This window comes from Pristiophorus japonicus, chromosome 5 (genome assembly GCF_044704955.1).
Source record: "Pristiophorus japonicus isolate sPriJap1 chromosome 5, sPriJap1.hap1, whole genome shotgun sequence".
NCBI classification, from domain to species: domain Eukaryota; kingdom Metazoa; phylum Chordata; class Chondrichthyes; family Pristiophoridae; genus Pristiophorus; species Pristiophorus japonicus.
The window spans coordinates 231,922,459-231,945,751 of record NC_091981.1 but is presented as its reverse complement, the minus strand read 5'-3'; the positions used below and the strand labels follow the sequence as shown (position 1 = coordinate 231,945,751).

Below are 23,293 nucleotides of genomic sequence, written 5' to 3'. Positions count from 1 at the left end.
AAAACTGGAGCTGTGGGTGGATTCACTCTGGAGCATGCACGATGCTGAGAATGACGTGAATAGCACATTTAGTGAGTTGGTCTTACTGCAGGTAGAGGGTACACAGCCAGATAGGGAATGGAAGACCAGCAGGAAGAGCAGTGCAAGGAAGGTAGTGCAGGGGTCCCCTGTGGTCATCCCCCTGCAAAACAGATACACCGCTTTGAGTACTGTTGAGGGGGATGACTCATCAAGGGAGAGCAGCAGCAGCCAAATTCATGGCACCGTGGGTGGCTCTGCTGCACAGGAGGGCAGGAAAAAGAGTGGGAGAGCTATAGTGATAGGGGATTCAATTGTAAGGTGAATAGATAGGCATTTCTGTGGCCGCAACTGAGACTCTAGAATGGTATGTTGCCTCACTGGTGCAAGGGTCAAGGATGTCTCGGAGCGTGTGCAGGACATTCTGAAAAGGGAGGGTGAACAGCCAGTTGTCGTGGTACATATAGATACCAACAATATAGGTAAAAAACGGGATGAGGTCCTACGAGATGAATTTAGGGAGCTAGGAGTTGAATTTAAAAGTAGGACTTCAAAAGTACTAATCTCAGGATTGCTACCAGTGCCACGTGCTAGTCAGAGTAGGAATCGCAGGATAGCTCAGATGAATACGTGGCTTAAGCAGTGGTGCAGAAGGGAGGGATTCAAATCCCTGGGACGTTGGAACCGCTTCTGGGGGAGGTGGGACCAGTACAAACCGGACGGTCTGCACCTGGGCAGGACCGGAACCAATGTCCAAGGGGGAGTGTTTGCTAGTGCTGTTGGGGAGGAGTTAAACTAATATGGCAGGGGGATGGGAACCTATGCAGGGAGACAGAGGGAAATAAAATGGGAGTCAGAAGCAAAAGATAGAAAGAAGATTCGTAAAAGTGGAGGGCAGAGAAACCCAAGGCATAAAACAAAAAGAGCCACATTACATCAAAATTCTAAAGGGGCAAAGTGTGTTAGAAAGACAAGCCTGAAGGCTCTGTGCCTCAATACGAGGAGTATTCGGAATAAGGTGGACGAATTAACTGCACAGATAGCAGATAAAGGGTATGATGTCATTAGCATCACGGAGACATGGCTCCAGGGTGACCAAGGCTGGGAACTCAACATCCAAGGGTATTCAGCATTTAGGAAGGATAGACAGAAAAGAAAAGAAGGTGGGATGGCGTTGCTGGTTAAAGAGGAAATTAATGCAACAGTAAGGAGGGACATTAGCCTGGATGATGTGGAATCGATATGGGTGGAGCTGCGGAGTTCCAAAGGGCATAAAACGCAAGTGGGAGTTGTGTACAGACCACCAAACAGTGGTAGTAAGTTTGGGGACAGCATCAAACAAGAAATAAGGGATGTGTGCAATAAAGGTACAGCAGTTATCATGGGCGACTTTAATCTACATATTGATTGGGCTAACCAAACTGGTAGCAATGTGGTGGAGGAGGATTTCTTGGAGTGTATTAGGGATGGTTTTCTAAACCAATATGTCAAGGAATCAACTAGAGAGCTGGCCATCCAAGACTGGGTGATGTGTAATGAGAAGGGACTAATTAGCAATCTTGATGTGCGAGGCCCCTTGGAAGAGTGACCATAATATGGTAGAATTCTTTATTAAGTGACACAGTTAATTCGGAAACTTGGGTCCTGAACTTAAGGAAAGGTAACTTCGACGGTATGAGGCGTGAATTGGCTAGAATAGACTGGCAAAGGATACTTAAAGGGTTGACAGCGGATAAGCAATGGCAAACATTTAAAGATCACATGGATGAACTTCAGCAATTGCACATCCCTGTCTGGAGTAAAAATAAAATGGGGAAGGTGGCTTAACCATGGCTAACAAGGGAACTTAAGGATAGTGTTAAAGCCAAGGAAGAGACATATCATTTGGCTAGAAAAAGCAACAAACCTGAGGATTGGGAGAAATTTAGAATTCAACAGAGGAAGACTAAGGGTTTAATTAAGAAGGGGAAAATAGAGAATGAGAGGAAACTTGCAGGGAACATAAAAACTGACTGCAAAAGCTTCTATAAATATGTGAAGAGAAAAAGATTAGTGAAGTCAAACGTAGGTCCCTTGCAGTCAGATTCAGGTGAATTTATAATGGGGAATAAAGAATTGGCAGACCAATTGAAGAAATACTTCGGTTCTGTCTTCACAAAGGAAGACACAAATAACCTTCCGATTGTACTAGGGGACAGTAGGTCTCGTGAGAAGGAGGAACTGAAGGATATCCTTGCTAGGCGGGAAATTGTGTTAGGGAAATTGATGGGATTGAAGGCCGATAAATCCCCGGGGTCTGATAGTCTGCATCCCAGAGTACATAAGGAAGTGGCCCTAGAAATAGTGGATGCATTGGTGATCATTTTCCAACAGTCAATCGACTCGGGATCAGTTCCTCTAGACTGGAGGGTAGCTAATGTAACACCACTTTTTAAAAAAGAAGGGAGAGAGAAAACGGGTAATTATAGACCGGTTAGCCTGAGATCAGTCGTGGGGAAAATGCTGGAATCAATCATTAAGGATGAAATAGCAGCACATTTGGAAAGCAGTGACAGGATCGGACCAAGTCAGTATGGATTTATGAAAGGGAAATCATGCTTGACGAATCTTCTGGAATGTTTTGAGAATGTAACTAGCAGAGTGGACAAGGGAGAACTAGTGGATGTGGTGTATTTGGACTTTCAAAAAGTCTTTGACAAGGTCCCGCACAAGAGATTGGTGTGCAAAATCAAAGCACATGGTATTGGGGGTAATGTACTGACGTGGATAGAGAACTGGTTGGCAGACAGGAAGTAGAGAGTCGGGATAAACGGATCCTTTTCAGAATGGCAGGCAGTGACTAGTGGAGTGCCGCAGGGCTCAGTGCTGGGACCCCAGCTCTTTACAATATATATTAACGATTTAGATGAAGGAATTGAGTGTAATATCTCCAAGTTTGCGGATGACAGTAAATTGGGTGGTGCTGTGAGCTTTGAGGAGGACGCTAAGAGGCTGCAGGGTGATTTGGACAGGTTAGGCGAGTGGGCAAATGCATGGCAGATGCAGTATAATGTGGATAAATGTGAGTTTATCCACTTTGGTGGCAAAAACACGAAGGCAGAATATTATCTGGATGGCGGCAGATTAGGGAAAGGGGAGGTGCAACGAGACCTGGGTGTCATGGTTCATCAGTCACTGAAAGTGGGCATGCAGGTACAGCAGGCGGTGAAGAAGGCAAATGGCATCTTGGCCTTCATAGCTAGGGAATTAGAGTATAGGAGCAGGGAGGTCTTACTGCAGTTGTACAGGGCCTTAGTGAGGCCTCACCTGGAATATTGTGTACAGTTTTGGTCTCCTAATCTGAAGAAGGACATTCTTGCTATTGAGGGAGTGCAGCAAAGGTTCACCAGACTGATTCCAGGGATGGCTGGGTTGTCATATGAGGAGAGACTGGATCAACTAGGCCTTTATTCACTGGAGTTTAGAAGGATGAGAGGGGATCTCATAGAAATGTATAAGATTCTGACGGGACTGGACAAGTTAGATGCGGGAAGAATGTTCCCAATGTTGGGCAAGTCCAGAACCAGGGGACATAGTCTTAGGATAAGGGGAAGGCCATTTAGCACTGAGATGAGGAGAAACTTCTTCACTCAGAGAGTTGTTAACCTATGGAATTCCCTGCCGCAGAGAGTTGTTGATGCCAGTTCATTGGATATATTCAAGAGGGAGTTAGATATGTGATGCATCGTCATATGGCGTCGGGTGTCTATTGCAACAAGCCAATGATTTTGGGAAACTGCAACCAGTTGCTTATATATCCAGGAGTCTGTCTAAGGCCGAGAGAGCCTACAGCATGATTGAAAAAGAAGCGTTAGCGTGTGTCTATGGGGTAAAGAAAATGCATCAATGCCTGTTTGGGCTAAAATCTGAATTGGAAACTGACCATAAGCCACTTATATCCTTGTTTTCCAAGAGCAAAGGGATAAATACCAACGCATCGGCCCGCAGCCAGAGATGGGCACTCATGTTGTCCGCATACAACTACGCCATCCGCCACAGGTCAGGCACAGAAAACTGTGCCGATGTTCTCAGTAGGCTGCCATTGCCCACCACGGCGGCGGAAATGGCGCAGCCCGCAGATCTCACCATGGTTATGGAAGCATTTGAGAGTGAGCAATCACCCGCCACTGCGCGGCAGATCAAAACCTGGACAAGCCAGGACCCCTTATTATCTCTAGTCAAAAGCTGTGTGCTTCACGGGAGCTGGTCCAGTGTCCCAGTGGAAATGCAGGAAGAGATAAAGCCGTTCCAACGGTGCAAAGATGAAATGTCTGTACAGGCAGACTGCCTTCTGTGGGGCAATCGAGTAGTGGTCCCCAAGAAGGGTGGAGACACCTTCATCAATGACCTCCATAGTACCTTTCCAAGCATCGTAATGATAAAAGCGATAGCCAGATCCCATGTGTGGTGGCCTGGTATCGATGCGGACTTAGAGTCCTGCGTTCACAGATGTAATACATGCTCGCAATTCAGCAATGTACTCAGGGAGGTGCCGCTAAGTTTATGGTCTTGGCCCTCCAAACCGTGGTCTATGGTACACGTCAACTATGCAGGCCCGTTCTTGGGTAAAATGTTCCTTGTGGTTGTAGACACGTACTCCAAGTGGATTGAATGTGAGGTAATGTCGGCCAGCACGTCCGCTGCCACCACTGAAAGTCTGTGGGCCATGTTTGCCACACATGGCTTACCCAATGTCCTGGTGAGCGACAACAGGCCATGTTTTACCAGTGCTGAGTTCAAAAAATTCATGACCCGTAACGGGATCAAACATGTCACATCTGCCCCGTTTAAACCAGCGTCCAATGGTCAGGCAGAGAGAGCAGTGTAATCCATCAAGCAAGGCTTGAAGAGGGTAACTGAAGGCTCACTGCAGACTTGCCTATCCCGAGTCCTGCTTAGCTACCGCACAAGACTACACTCACTCACTGGGATCCCACCTGCTGAACTGCTCATGAAAAGAGCACTTAAGACAAAGCTCTCGTTAGTTCACCCTGATCTACATGAACAGGTAGAGAGCAGGCGACTTCAACAAAGTGCACACCATGATAGCGCAAATGTGTCACGCGAGATTGAGGTCAATGATCCTGTATTTATATTAAATTATGGGCAAGGTCCCAAGTGGCTTCCCGGCACTGTCATGGCCAAAGAGGGGAGCAGGATGTTTCGGGTCAAACTTTCAAATGGACTCATTCACTGGAAACACTTGGACCAAATCAAAGTCAGATTCATGGACTACCCTGAGCAACCCACCTTGGACCCTACCTTTTTTGATCCCCCAACATACACACCAGTGGCAACCGACACCACGTTTGACCACGAAGCAAAACCCATCATCCACAGCAGCCCTGCAGGGCCCAACACACCAGGCAGCCCAGCAAGGCTAGCTGCACAGCAGCCCAGCAAGGGCCCAACAAATGATTCAACAACACCAGCTTTCACACCGAGACGATCAACCAGGGCAAGAAGGGCCCCAGATCGACTCACATTGTAAATAGTTAAACTATTGACTTTAGGGGGGAATATTGTTCTGTATCTGGACTTGTATATACTCTGTACAGCCACCAGAGGGCTCATTTCCCGGAGTTCCAAGGGATCTCATAATCCCCTGGAGCACAGGTATTTAAGAAGGCTTCACAGGTTGGAGAGGCACTCTGGAGACCTGCAATAAAAGACTAAGGTCACACATTACTTTGAGCTCACAGTGTTCAGTCTGACTCTTTCTCCATATACTACAATGACAACATAGCTTGGATAGTCTGACCTAGAAATTCGATTGTGTCCGTAAATGGACATGCAAGGGGCCAGGCATGCACTGCATGCGTCTGTTCATGTGGACGCAGAGACCATTGCGAAATTGGAATAAAAACAGAAAATGCTGGAAATAATCAGCAGGTCAGGCAGCATATGTGGAGAGAGCAACAGAGTTAACATGGACTGAGTGGTCAGCTCCATCAATGCGACCGTCGCACCCACCATGGTGGTGCCTCTGCGAACAGCTTCCATGACAGCTCACACTGCTCGTACAGCCCAGGCGGCTGCCACCTTGGCTCTGAAGGCCAGTGTTCACAGGGGCTGCCAGAGATTAGAGCAGAGCCATAGGATGGCGGAGGTGCAGTCCCAGAAGTGTGGTCTTAGCTTCATGGGAGCTTGGCACCTACTGCTCTCTCTCAGGATGACAGCATGCCTTCTCCTCCACCACGCACTCCGCCAGTTCCTTTGTTAGTGCTACACAGCCAACTGGACCAGACTGCCCAAGCCCACGCTGAGATGCTACATTCTGCAGCCGGGCCTTCAAGGCCCAAAACTGTTCGAAGCCATCTAAAGTGTCCTCAAAGGAAGTTCAGCAGCTTTCCACTCCCCAAGCTGTAGCCACTGGGGATACACCTCATAGGGGCACTAGGATAGGCGAACAAGCACACAAGGCATGCACTAAAGGGTTGCACAAGGGTGATTCTTAATTATTGCAGTTAACTGTTGATAAAATCTGAAGTGAGTTGTTCAAGTAAAGATTCTGTTTTCTGCACATTTTCTGCAGCAGATTCTCCATCTGATTGAAACCTTGCATTAGTTGGTAGTTTGGTCGGGGGAGGGGCTTCGTTGACCAGACGTTACATTCGTCCTGGTCAAGGATCTGTTGAACAGTCCAGCTGCTGGGAGGAACAATGCATAAAGTCTTTCTGGCTGACCATGTGGGGCCCACGTGTAGGGAGTGGTCCAGCCTGGGTCCCTCAAAAATGTACTTTAGTTACTTAATTTTGTAAGATGACCGATCTGCCACACTTACGCTGGTATTCTGGATCCACAGTGTTTGGGCCCGATGTGTTTATTTTATGCCTGTAGTTATTTTACCTGCCCTGCTCTGCCCAGCTTTGGACTTGGCAAAGATGGCCACTGTATCCACAGGGTTACAGCACAAATACAGTTCCCGGGGATGACATTCTATCACATTTTCTGAATTTGTTGTACTTCTTTCGAATGCTTGTAGTTCATAACACATATGTTACTTGCAAGGATCTTGACCAGAGTTCTTTTGGAATGATAAATTCCTGAAAATCTATCTTAGTTACCAGCATTAACCATTTTATTTTATTGTTATAACTCTGTCTGAGTGACACCTATGGAACCATTCACCAATAGGCATCACTCGTTGATGTCTGCCGATTGGCTGTGTGGTAAGTACAAGACCTATAATGGTGACTTACAGGAAAGTATAAAAACTGAGCTGTAACATTAATTTCTCCTGCAATATAGGAACGATTGAAAAAAGCTTTTCAAAGCAATTTTATATTTTGTTCTCAATTGCTTCCATTCGATCACTCTCCAGATTTTTCTCTCAAAAGTAAACAATTATAGGCAAGTATCATGAAATAGTGTTACTTAGATAGATATGACAAAACTTTGACCTATCACTTTGAATTTAGTATCAATTAGTTTCAAAACATTAGGAGCTTTGTCCTGTGGATTCTCACACATTGGGAACTGGTTGTCATTGTCCCAGCTAAATGTCGTTACAACTAACAGAGGCAGGAGGGCTACAGTTAACAGAGAGAGAAGACTTAGTTGTTCATCTGGAATAGCTGGTAACCAGGTCACTGTGGTGAAAGAAGAATGAACTAATGCAAAGCGCCACCTAACTATCTACAGGAGTTTAAGGATATTAGTACTTGTCTGATTTAGTTTTAGGATCAGTCAGCAACAGTACTTCTGTAAACGTTTCCCTTACCTTTAGAGTTCCCATTTCTTTTGAACCACAAATATAGTACCAGAAACGCAGGTGACAGACGCCAACGCTTGCCGGGAATGGATGGGTGGTGGCTATTCTTGCAATGTCACCTTCACGCTGGGCTGCAGAATTAATGTACAGAAACATTCCTCTAATCCCTTCAAAGGAAACAAATACCATTATGTATTTTATTGAATTTCTCAGCATCAATAGAGCTGGCAAGTAACAATTGGCAGATCACAAACAGTGCAAATGTATGCAGTTATGTTTACTTGCATGCAGACATTGCATAATAAGTTGCCTTCATGTTTATATCAACAGTAAAAAGGCATCACTCATATCAACCTCATAAAATCATTAATCTGTGCCCAGCATTGTGAGCTCAGGAACTAACCGAAAGAAATAATTATCCACTTCACCAGGGAAGGTAGAATTTGACAAATGAATTCCCACATTAATGGAAATTATACAGATTAATGTATTTTCCTGGTCTTGTGGAACAAAGCACAGACGTGTTTAGAATGTCGATGAAAGTAACCTGCTGTATTTTCTTTAATACATGTTGGAAGAATTTCATTTGTTCGCTAAGAAACAAAATTATTTTTGTGCCTGAATATTTTAGCCTAAGTTTTTTTTCATATTGCTTACCATCCAGTTGCCTTAGTTTAGTGTTTTGTTCAGAATATAGCTCAGAGGAATATTAGTTGGCTATCACCCTCCCCTTAACCTGTGCCCCACAGCAGATTTGTGGCTTTCTGTATCTATGAAGCTATATTTCAAGCTTGATGACTGTGGTATTTTGACTATAGCTGTAACTCAGAGAAGAAAGGAAATGCTATGAAAATGCAAGGTTATTTTTTTTTAATTCGTCCATGGGACATGGGCGTCACTGGCAAGGCCAGCATTTATTGCTCATCCATAATTGCCCTTGAGAAGGTGGTGGTGAGATGCCTTCTTTAACTGCTGTGGTCTGTGTGGTGAAGGTACTCCCACAGTGCTGTTAAGGAGGGAGTTCCAAGATATTGACCCAGCAACGATGAAGGAACAGCAATAAATTTCTAAGTCAGGATAGTGTGTGACTTGGAGTGGAACTTAGAGGTGATGGTGTTCCCATGCACTTGCTGCCCTTGTCCTTCTAGAGGTCCCAGGTTTGGGAGGTGCTGCCGAAGAAGCCTTGGCGAGTTGCTGCAGTGAAACTTGTAGATGGTACACACTGCAGCCACGGTGCATCGATGGTGGAGAGAGTGAATGTTTAAGATGGTGGATGGGGTGCCAATCAAGTGGGCTGCTTTGTCCTGGATGGTGTTGAGCTTCTTGACTGTTATTGGAGCTGCACTCATCCAGGCAAATGGAAAGTATTCCATCATGACATTCCTGACCTGTGCCTTGTTGATGGTGGAAAGGCTTTGGGGAGTTGGGAGGTGATATAATTGCCGCAGAATACCCATCCTTTGATCTGTCTTGTTGCCACAGTATTTATGTGGCTGGTCCAGTTAAGATTCTGGTCAATGATGACCCACAGGATGTTGATGGTGGGGGATTCGGTGATGGTAAAGCCGTTAAATATCAAGGAGCAGTGGTTAAACTCTCAGTTGCTGAAGATAGACATTGCCTGGTAGATGTGTGGCGCGAATATTACTTGCCACTGATCAGCCCAAGCCTAAATGCCATCCAGGTCTTGATGCATGCGGCCATGGATGGCTTCATTTTCTGAGGAGTTGCGAATGGAAGTGAACACTGTGCAGTCATCAGCGAACATCCCCACTTCTGACCTTATGATGGAGGGAAGGTCATTGATGAAGCAGCTGAAGATGGTTGGGCCTAGGACACTTCCCTGAGGGACTCCTGCAGTGATGTCTTGGGGCTGTGATGATTAACCTCCAACCACCGCAACCATCTTCCTTTGTGCTTGGTATGACTCCAGCCAGTGGAGAGTTTTCTCCCTGACTCCCATTGACTTCAGTTTTATTATGGCTCCTTGATGTCAAGGACAGTCACTCTCACCTCACCTCTGGAATTCAGCTCTTTTATCCATGTTTGGACCAAGGCTGTAATGAGGTCTGGAGCTGAGTAGTCCTGGTGGAACCCATCTTAGTTACCATACAGCAAGTTAAAGGGTCTTAATAAAATACAACAGCAATAATATGTATTTATATAGCACCTTTAATGCAGTTAATCATGCTTGACAAATCTTCTGGAATTTTTTGAGGATTTAACTAGTAGAATGGACAAGGGAGAACCAGTAGATGTGGTGTATTTGGACTTGCAAAAGGCTTTTGACAAGGTTCCACACAAGAGATTAGTGTGTAAAATCAAAGCACATGATATTGGGGGTAATGTACTGACGTGGATAGAGAACTGGTTGGCAGACAGGAAGTAGAGAGTCGGGATAAACAGGTCCTTTTCAGAATGGCAGGCAGTGACTAGTGGAGTGCTGCAGGGCTCAGTGCTGGGACCCCAGCTGTTTACAATATACATTAATGATTCAGATGAAGGAATTGAGAGTAATATCTCCAAGTTTGCAGATGACACTAAACTGGGTGGCGGTGTGAGCTGTAAGGAGGACACGAAAAGGCTGCAGGGTGACTTGGACAGGTTAGGTGAGTGGGCAAATGCATGGCAGATGCAGTATAATGTGGATAAATGTGAGGTTATCCACTTTGGGGGCAAAAACACAAAGGCAGAATATTATCTGAATGGCGGCAGATTAGGAAAGGGGGAGGTGCAAACAGACCTGGGTGTCATGATTCATCAGTCATTGAAAGTTGGTATGCAGGTACAGCAGGCAGTGAAGAAGGCAAATGGTATGTTGGCCTTCATAGCTAGGGGATTTGAGTATAGGAGCAGGGAGGTCTTACTGCAGTTATACAGGGCCTTGGTGAGGCCTCACCTGGAATATTGTGTATAGTTTTAGTCTCCTAATCTGAAGAAGGACATTCTTGCTATTGAGGGAATGCAGGAAAGGTTCACCAGACTGAGTCCTGGGATGGCGGGACTGACATATGAGGAGAGGCTGTATCAACTGGGCCTTTATTCACTGGAGTTTAGAAGGATGAGAGGGGATCTCATAGAAATGTATAAGATTCTGACGGGACTGGACAGGTTAGATGCAGGAAGAATGTTCCCAATGATAGGGAAGTCCAGAACCAGGGGACACAATCTTAGGATAAGGGGTAGGCCATTTAGGACTGAGATGAGGAGAAACCTCTTCACTCAGAGAGTTGTTAACCTGTGGAATTCCCTACCGCAGAGAGTTGTTGATGCCAGTTCATTGGATATATTCAAGAGTGAGCTAGATATGGCCCTTACGGCTAAAGGGATCAAGGGATATGGAGAGAAAGCAGGAAAGGGGTACCAAGGGAATGATCAGCCATGATCTTATTGAATGGTGGTATAGACTCGAAGGGCCGAATGGCCTACTCCTGCACCTATTTTCTAGGTTTCTATGTTTCTATTTCAAGGCACTTCACAGGAGCGTTATAAAACTAAATTTGACACTGAGCCACATGAGGAGATAATAGGACGGATGTCCAGAAGCTTGGTCAAAAAGGTAGGTTTTAAGGAGTGTCTTAAAGGAGGAAAGAGAGGTAGGGAGGTGGAGAGGTTTAGGGAGGGAATTCCAGTGCTTAGGGCCGAGACAGCTGAAGGGACAGCCACCAAACGTGGAGCAATTAAAATTGGGGATGCTCAACAGGCCAGAATTTGAGGAACACAGATATCTCAGAGAGTTTTGAGGCTGGAGGAGATTAAAGAGATAGGGAGGGATGAGGTCATGGAGCAATTTGAAAACAAGGATGAGAATTTTAAAATTGAGGTGTTGTTTAACCAGGAGCGAATATAGGTCAGCGATTATGGGAGTGATGGGTGAATGGATGATCTCAAGTTTATGGAGGATAGAACGTGGGAGGCTGGCCAGGGGTGCATTGGAAAGTCATGTCTGGAGGTAACAAAGGCATGGATGAGGGTTTTAGCAGCAGATGAGCTGAGGCAGGGGCGGAGTTGGGCGATGTTATGGAGTTGGAAATAGGCCATCTTAGTGATGTCCTGGATATGTGGTTGGAATCTCATCTTGAGGTCAAATATTACATCAAGGTTGTGAACATTCCGGTTCAACCTCAGAGAGTTGCCAGGGAGAGGGATGAAGTCAGTGGTTGGAGAACGGAGTTTGTGGTGGGGACCGAAGCCAATGACTTTGGTCTTCCCAATATTTAGTAGCAAGAAATTTCTACTCACCCAATACTGGATGTCGGAGAAACAGTCTGACAATCTAGAAACAATGGAGGTGTCGAGAGAGGTGGTGGTGAGGTAGAGCTGGGTGTTGTCAGCGTACATCTGGATGGTTTTGCCGAGGCGGCAACATGAGAGACAGGAAGGGGCCAAGGATAGATCCTTGAGCTAACGGTGCAGGAGCAGGAAGAGAAGCCATTGCAAGTGACTCTCTGGCTGTGATTAGATAAGAATGGAACCAGGCGAGTGCAGTTCCATTCGGCTTGACTATTTAAATAGAACTATTTAATAAAACTATTGGTCCTAAAGAATTTTTTTCTCTTCTTTCGTGAAGTGTCAAGGCTCAACTTGGCAACTGCTTGCACTAGAACGATTGAAGTCATGAGCTCACTGTTTGGGAACTCATGTCTCATTGCTCTGTGATCCAGTACATTTCAATTTTCCTCAGAGTGGCCCTTGAGAAATATACTGATTGAATTACACAGAATTTGCAGCACATAAACAGACCATTCAGTCCAACTGGTCCAAGCCGGTGTTTATGCTCCACACTAGCCTCCTCCCACGCTACTTCATCTGACCCGATCATTATATTCCTTTCTCCCTCATCTACTTATCTAGCTTCCCCTTAAAGGCATCTATACTATTCTCCTTAACTACTCTTGTGGGACCAAGTTCCCCATTCTAATCACTCTCTCGGTAAAGACGTTTCTTACATAGAAACATAGAAACATAGAAAATAGGTTCAGGAGTAGGCCATTCGGCCCTTCGAGCCTGCACCGCCATTCAATGAGTTCATGGCTGAACATGCAACTTCAGTACCCCATTCCTGCTTTCTCGCCATTCCCCTTGATCTTCCTAGTAGTAAGGACGACATTTAACTCCTTTTTGAATATATTTAGTGAATTGGCCTCAATAATTTTCTGTGGTAGAGAATTCCACAGGTTCACCACTCTCTGGGTGAAGAAGTTTCTCCTCATCTCGGTCCTAAATGGCTTACCCCTTATCCTTAGACTGTAACCCCTGGTTCTGGACTTCCCCAACATTGGGAACATTCTTCCTGCATCTAACCTGTCTAAACCCATCAGAATTTTAAACGTTTCTATGAGATCCCCTCTCATTCTTCTGAACTCCAGTGAATACAAGCCCAGATGCTCCAGTCTTTCTTGATATGTCAGTCCCACCATCCCGGGAATCAGTCTTGTAAACCTTCGCTGCACTCCCTCAATAGCAAGAATGTCCTTCCTCAAGTTAGGAGACCAAAACTGTACACAATACTCCAGGTGTGGCCTCACCAAGGCCCTGTACAACTATAGTAATACCTCCCTGCCCCTGTACTCAAATCCCCTCGCTATGAAGGCCACATGCCATTTGCTTTCTTAACCGCCTGCTGTACCTGCATGCCAAACTTCAATGACTGATGTACCATGACACCCAGGTCTCGTTGCACCTCCCCTTTTCCTAATCTGTCACCATTCAGATAATAGTCTGTCTCTCTGTTTTTACCACCAAAGTGGTTAACCTCACATTTATCCACATTATACTTCATCTGCCATGCATTTGCCCACTCACCTAAACTATCCAATCTCCTAATTGAGATTGGGATCCCTTGAAAACAAGTTAGTGTCACTGCTCCAGTTTCTCGTTAACTAATTAACATCTTTACAGTAAATGGCATCACCTCTGAGGCATCCCACTAGGCTCATTACAACAAGCGCTCGACCATCACCTCCGGGAAAATCCCGAAGGCCATGCACCTGTTGCTGCCTGGGGTGCTGGCCAAGCATGCCATGTGAGGAGGACAAAGACTGTGCCCACATACACCAACTCTAAGTAAGAAAATCTGCCACTTCTTGGAAATATTAATAAAACAAAGACTCTACATTCACACATAAGATGGCCAGTTGTAAATTGCCTGAGAGCTCTCTTACTCCATCACAAAAAATGTGAGTTGAATAGCTCTTTATAAAACAGTTGCATCTTGCTCTGTGGGTTATCCTCACTTTAATCTATCTTCTAATTGCTGAAAAATCCCTTTGCAGGACCTCAATTCTATTTATTCCTATATCATTGGATTCAACATGAACCAAGACTTCTGCTGTTCCACTTCCTTTGCCAAAATCTTCTGCACTGTTAAAATGAAGTAAAATAAAACTAATTAATCTTAAAATATACTAAAATAAATATGTGAAAATTCCAGTACTTTTATCTCCATATGGCAGGTTTTCCCAAGGTGTAGACATTATTGATGTCACACATGTTGCCATATAGACTTTGGAGTAGAGGTGCTGGCCTATATGGCTACATGTGTGACAGGACATGTAGTCATTTAGGGTTACATGTGTGAAAGGAGTTCCATTCCACAGGCACAAAATTATATAAATAAATGGTCATCACCCTCATTACACTTTCATTTCTGTCAACATTATTTGAAGGCCCAAGAAAACTAAGTCATGACTCACGAGACCAAGAACACCCTCTTCGATAATGCCAAGGCCAACATTCACACTCTCCTGGCCTTTGAACTCCAGTGGGCCTCATAGAAACATAGAAACATAGAAATTAGGTGCAGGAGTAGGCCAATTGGCCCCGCGAGCCTGCACCACCATTCAATATGATCATGGCTGATCATGCAACTTCAGTATCCCATTCCTACTTTCTCTCCATACCCCTTGATCCCTTTAGCCGTAAGGGCCACATCTAACTCCCTTTTGAATATATCTAATGCTGCATGGGTTCATATTACCTATCATTATCTTGCTGTGGTCTGCCTTGTTACAGCTGTGCTTTGCCAAGCAAACCTGTCCCTTTCAATAGTAATATTGTGCAGCATGCAACATTCAGCAACTATTTTGTCAACTTGCTCCAGGCTATTGCACAGTAACAGCAGAGCACTCCAGGAATTGGAATATTTCTTTAGCAGGCCAAAGGTCTGCTCTGTTTACATTTTTACTTTATGAATGTATACTATTATTTGCTCTTTCTTGTGAGAGTTCAGCAATGGTTCATAAGACAGGGTCGAAGATGTTCTTGGTCTCGTGAGCCATGACTTAGTTTTCTTGGGCTTTCATATAATGTTGACAGAAATGAAAGTGCTATCAGGGTGATGACCATTTATTTATATAATTTTGTGTCTGTGGAATAGAACTCCTTTCACACACGTAGCCCTATATGACTACATATCCTGTAACACATGTAGCCATATAGGCCAGCACCATGACTCCAAGGTCTATATGGCAACATTTGTGACATCAATAATGTCTACACCTTGAGGAAACCTGCCATATGGGGATAAAAGTGCAATAAGTGCAATGCTCCCTTGTTCTAAGAAGAAAGTAATGAAGGATTTTGCCTTGCAGACAAGGCATCTTGCATCATGTCAGCTTGACTGAGATGGTGGTACTCTCCTCTTTCAGTTAAAAGGATGTGGGTTCAAGCCCAACTACAGACCTGAGCACAAAATCTAGACTGAGACTTCAGTGTAGTACTGAGGAAGGACTGCATTGTTGGAGGTATTACCTTTCATATAGAATATTAAACCAAGACACTGTCTGACTGCGCAGTTGGAAATACTATTTGAAGAGGAGCAGGGAATTATCCTGAACAAATTTCCTACTCAACCAACACCACACAAGGTAAATAATTTGCTGCTTATGGGGCCTTCCTGTGCACAAGTTAGCTGCCATCTTTGCCTTCATAACAACAGTGACAGCACTTCAAAACTAAGCCATTGGTTGCGAAGCACTTTGGGACATCCTGAGAATATGAAAGGTGCTAGATAAATGCAAGTTATTTCTGTCTGTCACCTGATTGAATTTGTTTGGTATATATCCCATACCCAAATGATCCAGTATACATTAAAATTAAGAAACTTGACAGTCACCAGCTGTCCCTAATAATGGAACATTGTCTATAGTTTTGGCTCTATAATTCCATGACTGGTAAAGCATAGGCGGGAAAGGAAAATGTCCAGGGAGTAGCAGTTTCGCCTGTAGACACAGGTGGTTAGGTATGGGCAGTATGGCCTGACTCAGTTGTAAATGAAAAGCAAAATACTGTGGATGCTGGAATCTGGAATAAAAACAGAAAATGCTGGAAATCTCAGCGGGTCAGGCAGCATCTGTGGAGAGAGAAACAGAGTTAACGTTTTGGGTCGAGGACCCTTCATCAGAACTGGAGAGCGTTCGGAAAGAACAGATTGCGAACAAGCACTGAAAGGGGGAGGGGAAGAAAGAACAAAAAGGAAGGTTTGTGATAGGGTGGAAGACAAGAAAGATTAGAAAGACAAAAGGGATGATGGGCCGAATTCAAATGGTTATGCCAGGAGTCAGTTTTAAACAAATTTCTCTCTCATTTCTGTGCAGATCCTCTTTTATAAATTTTCCCAAATGAGTAAATAGGTATGTCAACTATCTGGATATCTAGCTTCGTAATGGTGGTTGCAGCAACTTAAATTGTAGCTGCCAACAAGCCACAGACACAGAATCTGCCTCCTAACCGAAACAGTACTTGAGCAACTCGAAGTGTAGGCCCAAAGCCAAACCAGAAGCTCATAAAACAGAAAATGCTCAAGAAATCTGATTACAAACTGAACATTGTAGGACAATTAATTTGTGAAGGTACTAACAGCTTTCACCATCCCTCCAGTATGTGTTTTAAATGGATTCTCAATGACTTCAGTGCCATTCCAGTAAATACACTCAGAAAATGTTGACATTAGGCACATTATATGAATTAGAGTACTTATTGGAGATCTTGATGAGGCATTACATGAAATGTGCCACCGCCTACGTGCTTCAAATATGACCAAATATGCTCTCTGCGCGTAAAATGATAAAAATGCCTAAGGCCTGCTTGCCTCTTGTCCGACCATCATGACCAAATCATGGATTTGCTTTGTTAAGATGCTGGTCAGTGCACTTATCATGAAGAACGAAAACAGACTGCAGCCTTGGATTAAGTAACAACTACAGTAAGAGTAAAATAGCAATGGGTAGAAAAAGAAAACACAAGATACTTGGACATTGATTCGCTTTCATTTTAAGGAAAGATTAATTGCAGAAAATTATACATGGGTTAAAATGAATTATTCTTCACTTAAAATGAGTGAATGGAAAAAAATAATTTATTCCCTCAGAGCTATAAAGTGCTCTGAAATGCTGCTCTGTGATCCGTAAAGCATATGTATTTACCAGGTGTGTGATCAGTTACCGGACCAGTTCCTGCAGTGATGCTTTTGTTTCCTATAGTCCAGTCAAAGCCATCATCTTTGTTTTGCATTAAGTTACAGTTAGTGATCCAAGACCTTTCCATTGGACCATCAAAGTTGCAGCTTCCTGGAATGTTAACAAACTGTGCTGAAGAAACAAAAACAAAAACTCATTTTAATACATTCTATTGTGGAATTGACCAAATCATTTAAAACTTGCGTACAAAAAGCAACCATTACAAGAATCCTCTCGCCGCCTGCTTTCTGTGTAATATATCGCTGCAGATTTCCTGGGAAGTTCTCCCAATTGGCCACTGTAACCTCGACGGAAGATTGGCGGAAAGCCCAGATAAAGGCACAAAAGGGATTTCTGCTAATCTCCTGTTGAAGTTACAACGGCCATTCAGGAGATCCCCCAAGCAAATTCTTGGCATACGCTTGTGAGACTGAAGTCAAGCAGCCGATAGCTACCTCACATCTAATGAAGAACTGATGGGAATCAAATTACCCAAGCCTCTTTGGACAGTTACGATCAAGGCAAAGCAAAGCAAAATTCTGCCGGACTCCCTGTTGCACAATCACTCATTAATATGAAATAGGTCACATATAGTAATATTACAAAAATTCCTAATAACATCCAGCTATTTTACTAAGTGATGGAGTATGAGAGAGATTGGCAGCATTGAATTAAGCAGCTTGGATAAGAGAGACATTGAGGCTTTGCCTGGTGAAGCTCCACCTAGCGGACTACTGCTTCATCTAGTGGACTACTGTGGTAAGGCAACTACTACTGTAGATAATAAAAGGGTCATATGATATAGTCACATGATGTATTGGAGCCATCTTGTATAGTGTGTTTGTTAGTGATGTCGTAAGGAATATATCACATTTGGCGATGTAAGATGGGATTTCTGGATTCCCGAGCTGAAAACGTTTTGGTGGATGTTCCTGCCTACCTACAGAGAGATATTGAGAGTTTCTTTGTTTTGCAGAACACCTAAAAATCCGAGGTAAATTATAAGCACACTTGGCTGAACTGAAAAGTCCAGATGACTGCGCCTATGGGAATACTAGGGCGCTTGGGTGAGTTCCATCACAACCAAGAGACTTTCGGAGCATATGTGGATTGACTAGAAATGTTTTTCACTGAAAATTGTATCGTCGAAGTCCCTGATGATGAAAAGTGTAACCGGGTGGTTTTAGAAAGGAAACTGGCTATTTTCTTGACTGAAGCAGGCACCGAAGTATATCAAATCCTGAAAAATGTAATTGTACCCATCGAGCCGAAGGACACGCCACTGACGGAGATTAGCACTACAGTCCTGAGCCACTAGAAATTGCTGAAAGTTATCATTTTGGAATACGAGATCAATTAAATGATGAGGGTATCACTGAGTACATTGTAGCTTTAAAGAAGCTATCAATTCACTATCATTTCGGAAACGTTCACGGCCGAGCATTGCGTAACTGCTTTGTTTGTGGGATGAAAAATGAAACAATCAGAAGACAGTTGTTGACAATCTCAACTTGACTTTTGAGTTAGCTTGTCAGACAGCTATGTTAATGGATATGGCCGACCAATCCTCCCGAGAAATTTGAGCCATTCCAGTCGTCAGACAATCGAGCTGAATCACCTGCAGGTTAAAAGTAAAAGGTTGTTGGTTCCCAAGGCTTCAGCAACTGGCCCGGGTAACAGTGAATTGAAATCACGCTATCGGTGCCTGGGACAACACATCGCTCAAAGCTGTCCATATGTGACGGCAGAGTGTTTCTTCTGTGAAGGCATGCCGACTGAAGAGTAAACCGATGTTCAATGCTAGAAGTAGAAATTGCCAGACACTACATAGCATTGAAGAGAAGTAACAGGACAAGAAGGTTTTGGAGATACATGTCATCAGGAGCACAATGGTATCTAACAATGAGTCATGACATATCATCATCCAAGTAGACATTGCAGGAACCAGGATACCGATGAAAATCGACACTCGTGCATCCATGAGTGTAGTACCGGAATCGCTACAGCTCGACAATTTGCGTGACTTTCTACGGGAGAAATCAAAGATAGAAACATAGAAACATAGAAAATAGGTGCAGGAGTAGGCCATTCGGCCCTTCTAGCCTGCACCGCCATTCAATGAGTTCATGGCTGAACATGCAACTTCAGTACCCCATTCCTGCTTTCTCACCATACCCCTTGATTCCCCTAGTAGTAAGGACTTCATCTAACTCCTTTTTGAATATATTTAGTGAATTGGCCTCAACAACTTTCTGTGGTAGAGAATTCCACAGGTTCACCACTCTCTGGGTGAAGAAATTCCTCCTCATCTCGGTCCTAAATGGCTTCCCCCTTATCCTTAGACTGTGTCCCCTGGTTCTGGACTTCCCCAACATTGGGAACATTCTTCCTGCATCTAACCTGTCTAACCCCGTCAGAATTTTAAACGTTTCTATGAGGTCCCCTCTCATTCTTCTGAACTCCAGTGAATACAAACCCAATTGATCCAGTCTTTCTTGATAGGTCAGTCCCGCCATCCCGGGAATCAGTCTGGTGAACCTTCGCTGCACTCCCTCAATAGCAAGAATGTCCTTCCTCAGGTTAGGAGACCAAAACTGTACACAATACTCCAGGTGTAGCCTCACCAAGGCCCTGTACAATTGTAGCAACACCTCCCTGCCCTTGTACTCAAATCCCCTCGCTATGAAGGCCAACATGCCATTTGCTTTCTTAACCGCCTGCTGTAACTGCATGCCAACCTTCAATGACTGATGTACCATGACACCCAGGTTTCTTTGCACCTCCCCTTTTCCTAATCTGTCACCATTCAGATAATAGTCTGTCTCTCTGTTTTTACCAACAAAGTGGATAACCTCACATTTATCCACATTATACTTCATCTGCCATGCATTTGCCCACTCACCTAACCTATCCAAGTCACTCTGCAGCCTCATAGAATCCTCCTTGCAGCTCACACTGCCACCCAACTTAGTGTCATCCGCAAATTTGGACATACTACATTTAATCCCCTCGTCTAAATCATTAATGTACAGTGTAAACAGCTGGGGCCCCAGCACAGAACCTTGCGGTACCCCACTAGTCACTGCCTGCCATTCTGAAAAGTCCCCATTTACTCCTACTCTTTGCTTCCTGTCGGACAACCAGTTCTCAATCCATGTCAGCACACTACCCCCAATCCCATGTGCTTTAACTTTGCACATTAATCTCTTGTGTGGGACCTTGTCGAAAGCCTTCTGAAAGTCCAAATATACCACATCAACTGGTTCTCCCTTGTCCACTCTACTGGAAACATCCTCAAAAAATTCCAGAAGATTTGTCAAGCATGATTTCCCTTTCACAAATCCATGCTGACTTGGACCTATCATATTACCTCTTTCCAAATGCACTGCTATGACATCCTTAATAATTGATTCCATCATTTTACCCACTACCGATGTCAGGCTGACCGGTCTGTAATTCCCTGTTTTCTCTCTCCCTCCTTTTTTAAAAAGTGGGGTTACATTGGCTACCCTCCACTCCATAGGAACTGATCCAGAGTCAATTGAATGTTGGAAAATGACTGTCAATGCATCCACTATTTCCAAGGCCACCTCCTTAAGTACTCTGGGATGCAGTCCATCAGGCCCTGGGGATTTATCGGCCTTCAATCCCATCAATTTCCCCAACACAATTTCCCGACTAATAAGGATTTCCCTTAGTTCCTCCTCCTTACTAGACCCTCCGACCCCTTTTATATCCGGATGGAGCTGCGAGGCTAGTCAGGAGAGCAAATCCCTGTTGTAGTACATATTACCATACCGGTAAAATACAAGGGTCAGTTTAAGAGCTTGCCTCTCTTAGTAGTGGAAGGAGACAAGTTTGCCTTAATAGGTAGAAATTGGTTGGGATCACTGAAGCTGGATTGGAATGTGATTTTTCAAGCAGAATCCGAAGGTGTTCCGCGAAACAGGCAGTCCGATCCAAGACTTCAAGGCAAGTGTCAGACTGCAGAAGGATGCTAGACCAATTTACTGCTAGCTGCACCCCGTACCATATGCACTCAAGGAGACAGTTGAGCAGGAACTCAAAAGACTAGAGACTGAGAACATTATCTCTAAAGTAGAAGTGTTCTATTTTTCATACATTAATGATTTAGTCGAAGGAATTGAATGTAATATCTCCAAGTTTGCAGATGATACTAAGCTGGGTGGCAGTGTGAGCTGTGAGGAGGATGCTAAGAGGCTGCAAGGTGACTTGGACAGGTTAGGTGAGTGGGCAAATACATGGCAGATGTGGTATAATGTAGATAAATGTGAGGTTATCCAATTTAGTGGTAAAAACAGGAAGGCAAATTATTATCTGAATGGTGACAGATTAGTAAAAAGTGAGGTGCAATGAGACTTGGATGTCATGATACATCAGTCATTGAAAGTTGGCATACAGGTACAGCAGGCGGTGAAGAAGGCAAATGGCATGTTGGCCTTCATAGTGAGAGGATTTGAGTATAGGAGCAAGGAGGTCTTACTACAGTTGTACAGGGCCTTGGTGAGGCCACACCTTGAATATTGTGTACAGTTTTGGTCTCCTAATCTGAGGAAGGACATTCTTGCTTTTGAGGGAGTGCAGCGAAGGTTCACCAGACTGTTTCCCGGAATGGCAGGACTGACATATGAAGAAAGACTGGATTAACTAGGCTTATACTCACTAAAATTTAGAAGAATAAGAGGGGATCTCATAAAAACATAGAAAATTCTGACGGGATTGGACAGGTTAGATGCAGGAAGAATGTTCCCGCTGTTGGGGAAGTCCAGAACCAGGGGTCACAGTCTAAGGATAAGGGGAAGCCATTTAGGACCGAGATGAGGAGAAACTTCTTCACTCAGAGAGTTGTGCACCTGTGAAATTCTCTACCACAGAAAGTTGTTGAGGCCAGTTCATTAGATATATTCAAAAGGGAGTTAGATGTGACCCTTACAGCTAAAGGGATCAGGGGGTATGGAGAGAAAGCAGGAATGGGGTACTGAAGTGCATGATCAGCCATGATCATATTGAATGGTGGTGCAGGCTCGAAGGACCGAATGGCCTACTCCTGCACCTATTTTCTATGTTTCTATATTTCTATGTTTCTTACATTGATGAGCTGAAGAGATTGGTAGAGCAACCAAACATGACCCAGTTATGTCAAAGATGTATGATTACATAGCAAATGGCAGGCCAAACCAGTTATCAGAGAAAGATATTCATCCATACTTCGTTCATAGGAATGAATTGTCAGTGGATAAAGATTGTATCATGTGGGGTGCAAATAAGTTCAGGTCCAAATTGTTAGGAGATCTTCATGACCAGGACCTGGGAATGTGCTAAACCAAGAGTTTTGCATGCAGTTACTAATGGTGGCCAGATTTAGATAAAGATTAGGGGCTAGAACCTCCACTTTTGCGGTTATCGCTCAAAAATGGGCATTATTTCCAGCGTGGGCGTTAAAAAGGGTTTTCAGATCGCTGGCTTCTCGCCCATTCTCAAAGCACCTAGTCTCCACTTTTGAAAAAGGGCGTTACCGCGAGCGATATAAAATGGGTGGTAGCATTAAATCTGGGAAGTGCAGTGCTGCCGCCCGACTCACAACCAGCTCAGACCAGCTCTTTCCCAGCGGTCCTTTTGGCGGGCGGCAGGGCGATCTTACATGGTCGTTGATGAGGAAAATGCTGGATTTGCAGTCCCCGGCATGGACGGGCGGCAGGACGGCGCGCCGGCAGAACCTATGCTACGCGACCAATCTAGCGGTGGGCAGAACATGGGCGGCACAGAGGAATCGTCGAAAAAACTTGATTTCTGGTGCAAACTTGGAGGCTGCGGGCGGGACCTCCACCAATTTTGACCCAATAATCTACTTCCCTCGGTTTATTATTTTTTTAGTAGTTCTTTGCTGGCTTATAAAAGTTTCCCAATCCACTGGCCTCCCACTAGTCTTGGCCACATTGTATGCCCTTGTTTTCAATTTGATACCGTCCCTTATTTCCTTAGTTAACCACGGATGGTTATCCCTTCTCATTGGGATATATTTTTGTTGTGAGTTATGAAATAT

General features: G+C 44.3%; 1 protein-coding gene across 1 annotated transcript in view; it reads right to left on the bottom strand.

The window, feature by feature from the left end:
• Positions 1 to 23,293, bottom strand: part of LOC139264152 (MAM and LDL-receptor class A domain-containing protein 1-like) — an 886,997-nt gene that overhangs the window by 115,531 nt on the left and 748,173 nt on the right. The window contains exons 30-31 of the mRNA XM_070880238.1: positions 17,197 to 17,361; positions 7,781 to 7,938 (exon numbers count right to left, since the gene is read on the bottom strand). Coding sequence (XP_070736339.1) covers positions 7,781 to 7,938; positions 17,197 to 17,361 — 323 coding nt within the window. The remainder of the gene's footprint in view (positions 1 to 7,780; positions 7,939 to 17,196; positions 17,362 to 23,293) is intronic.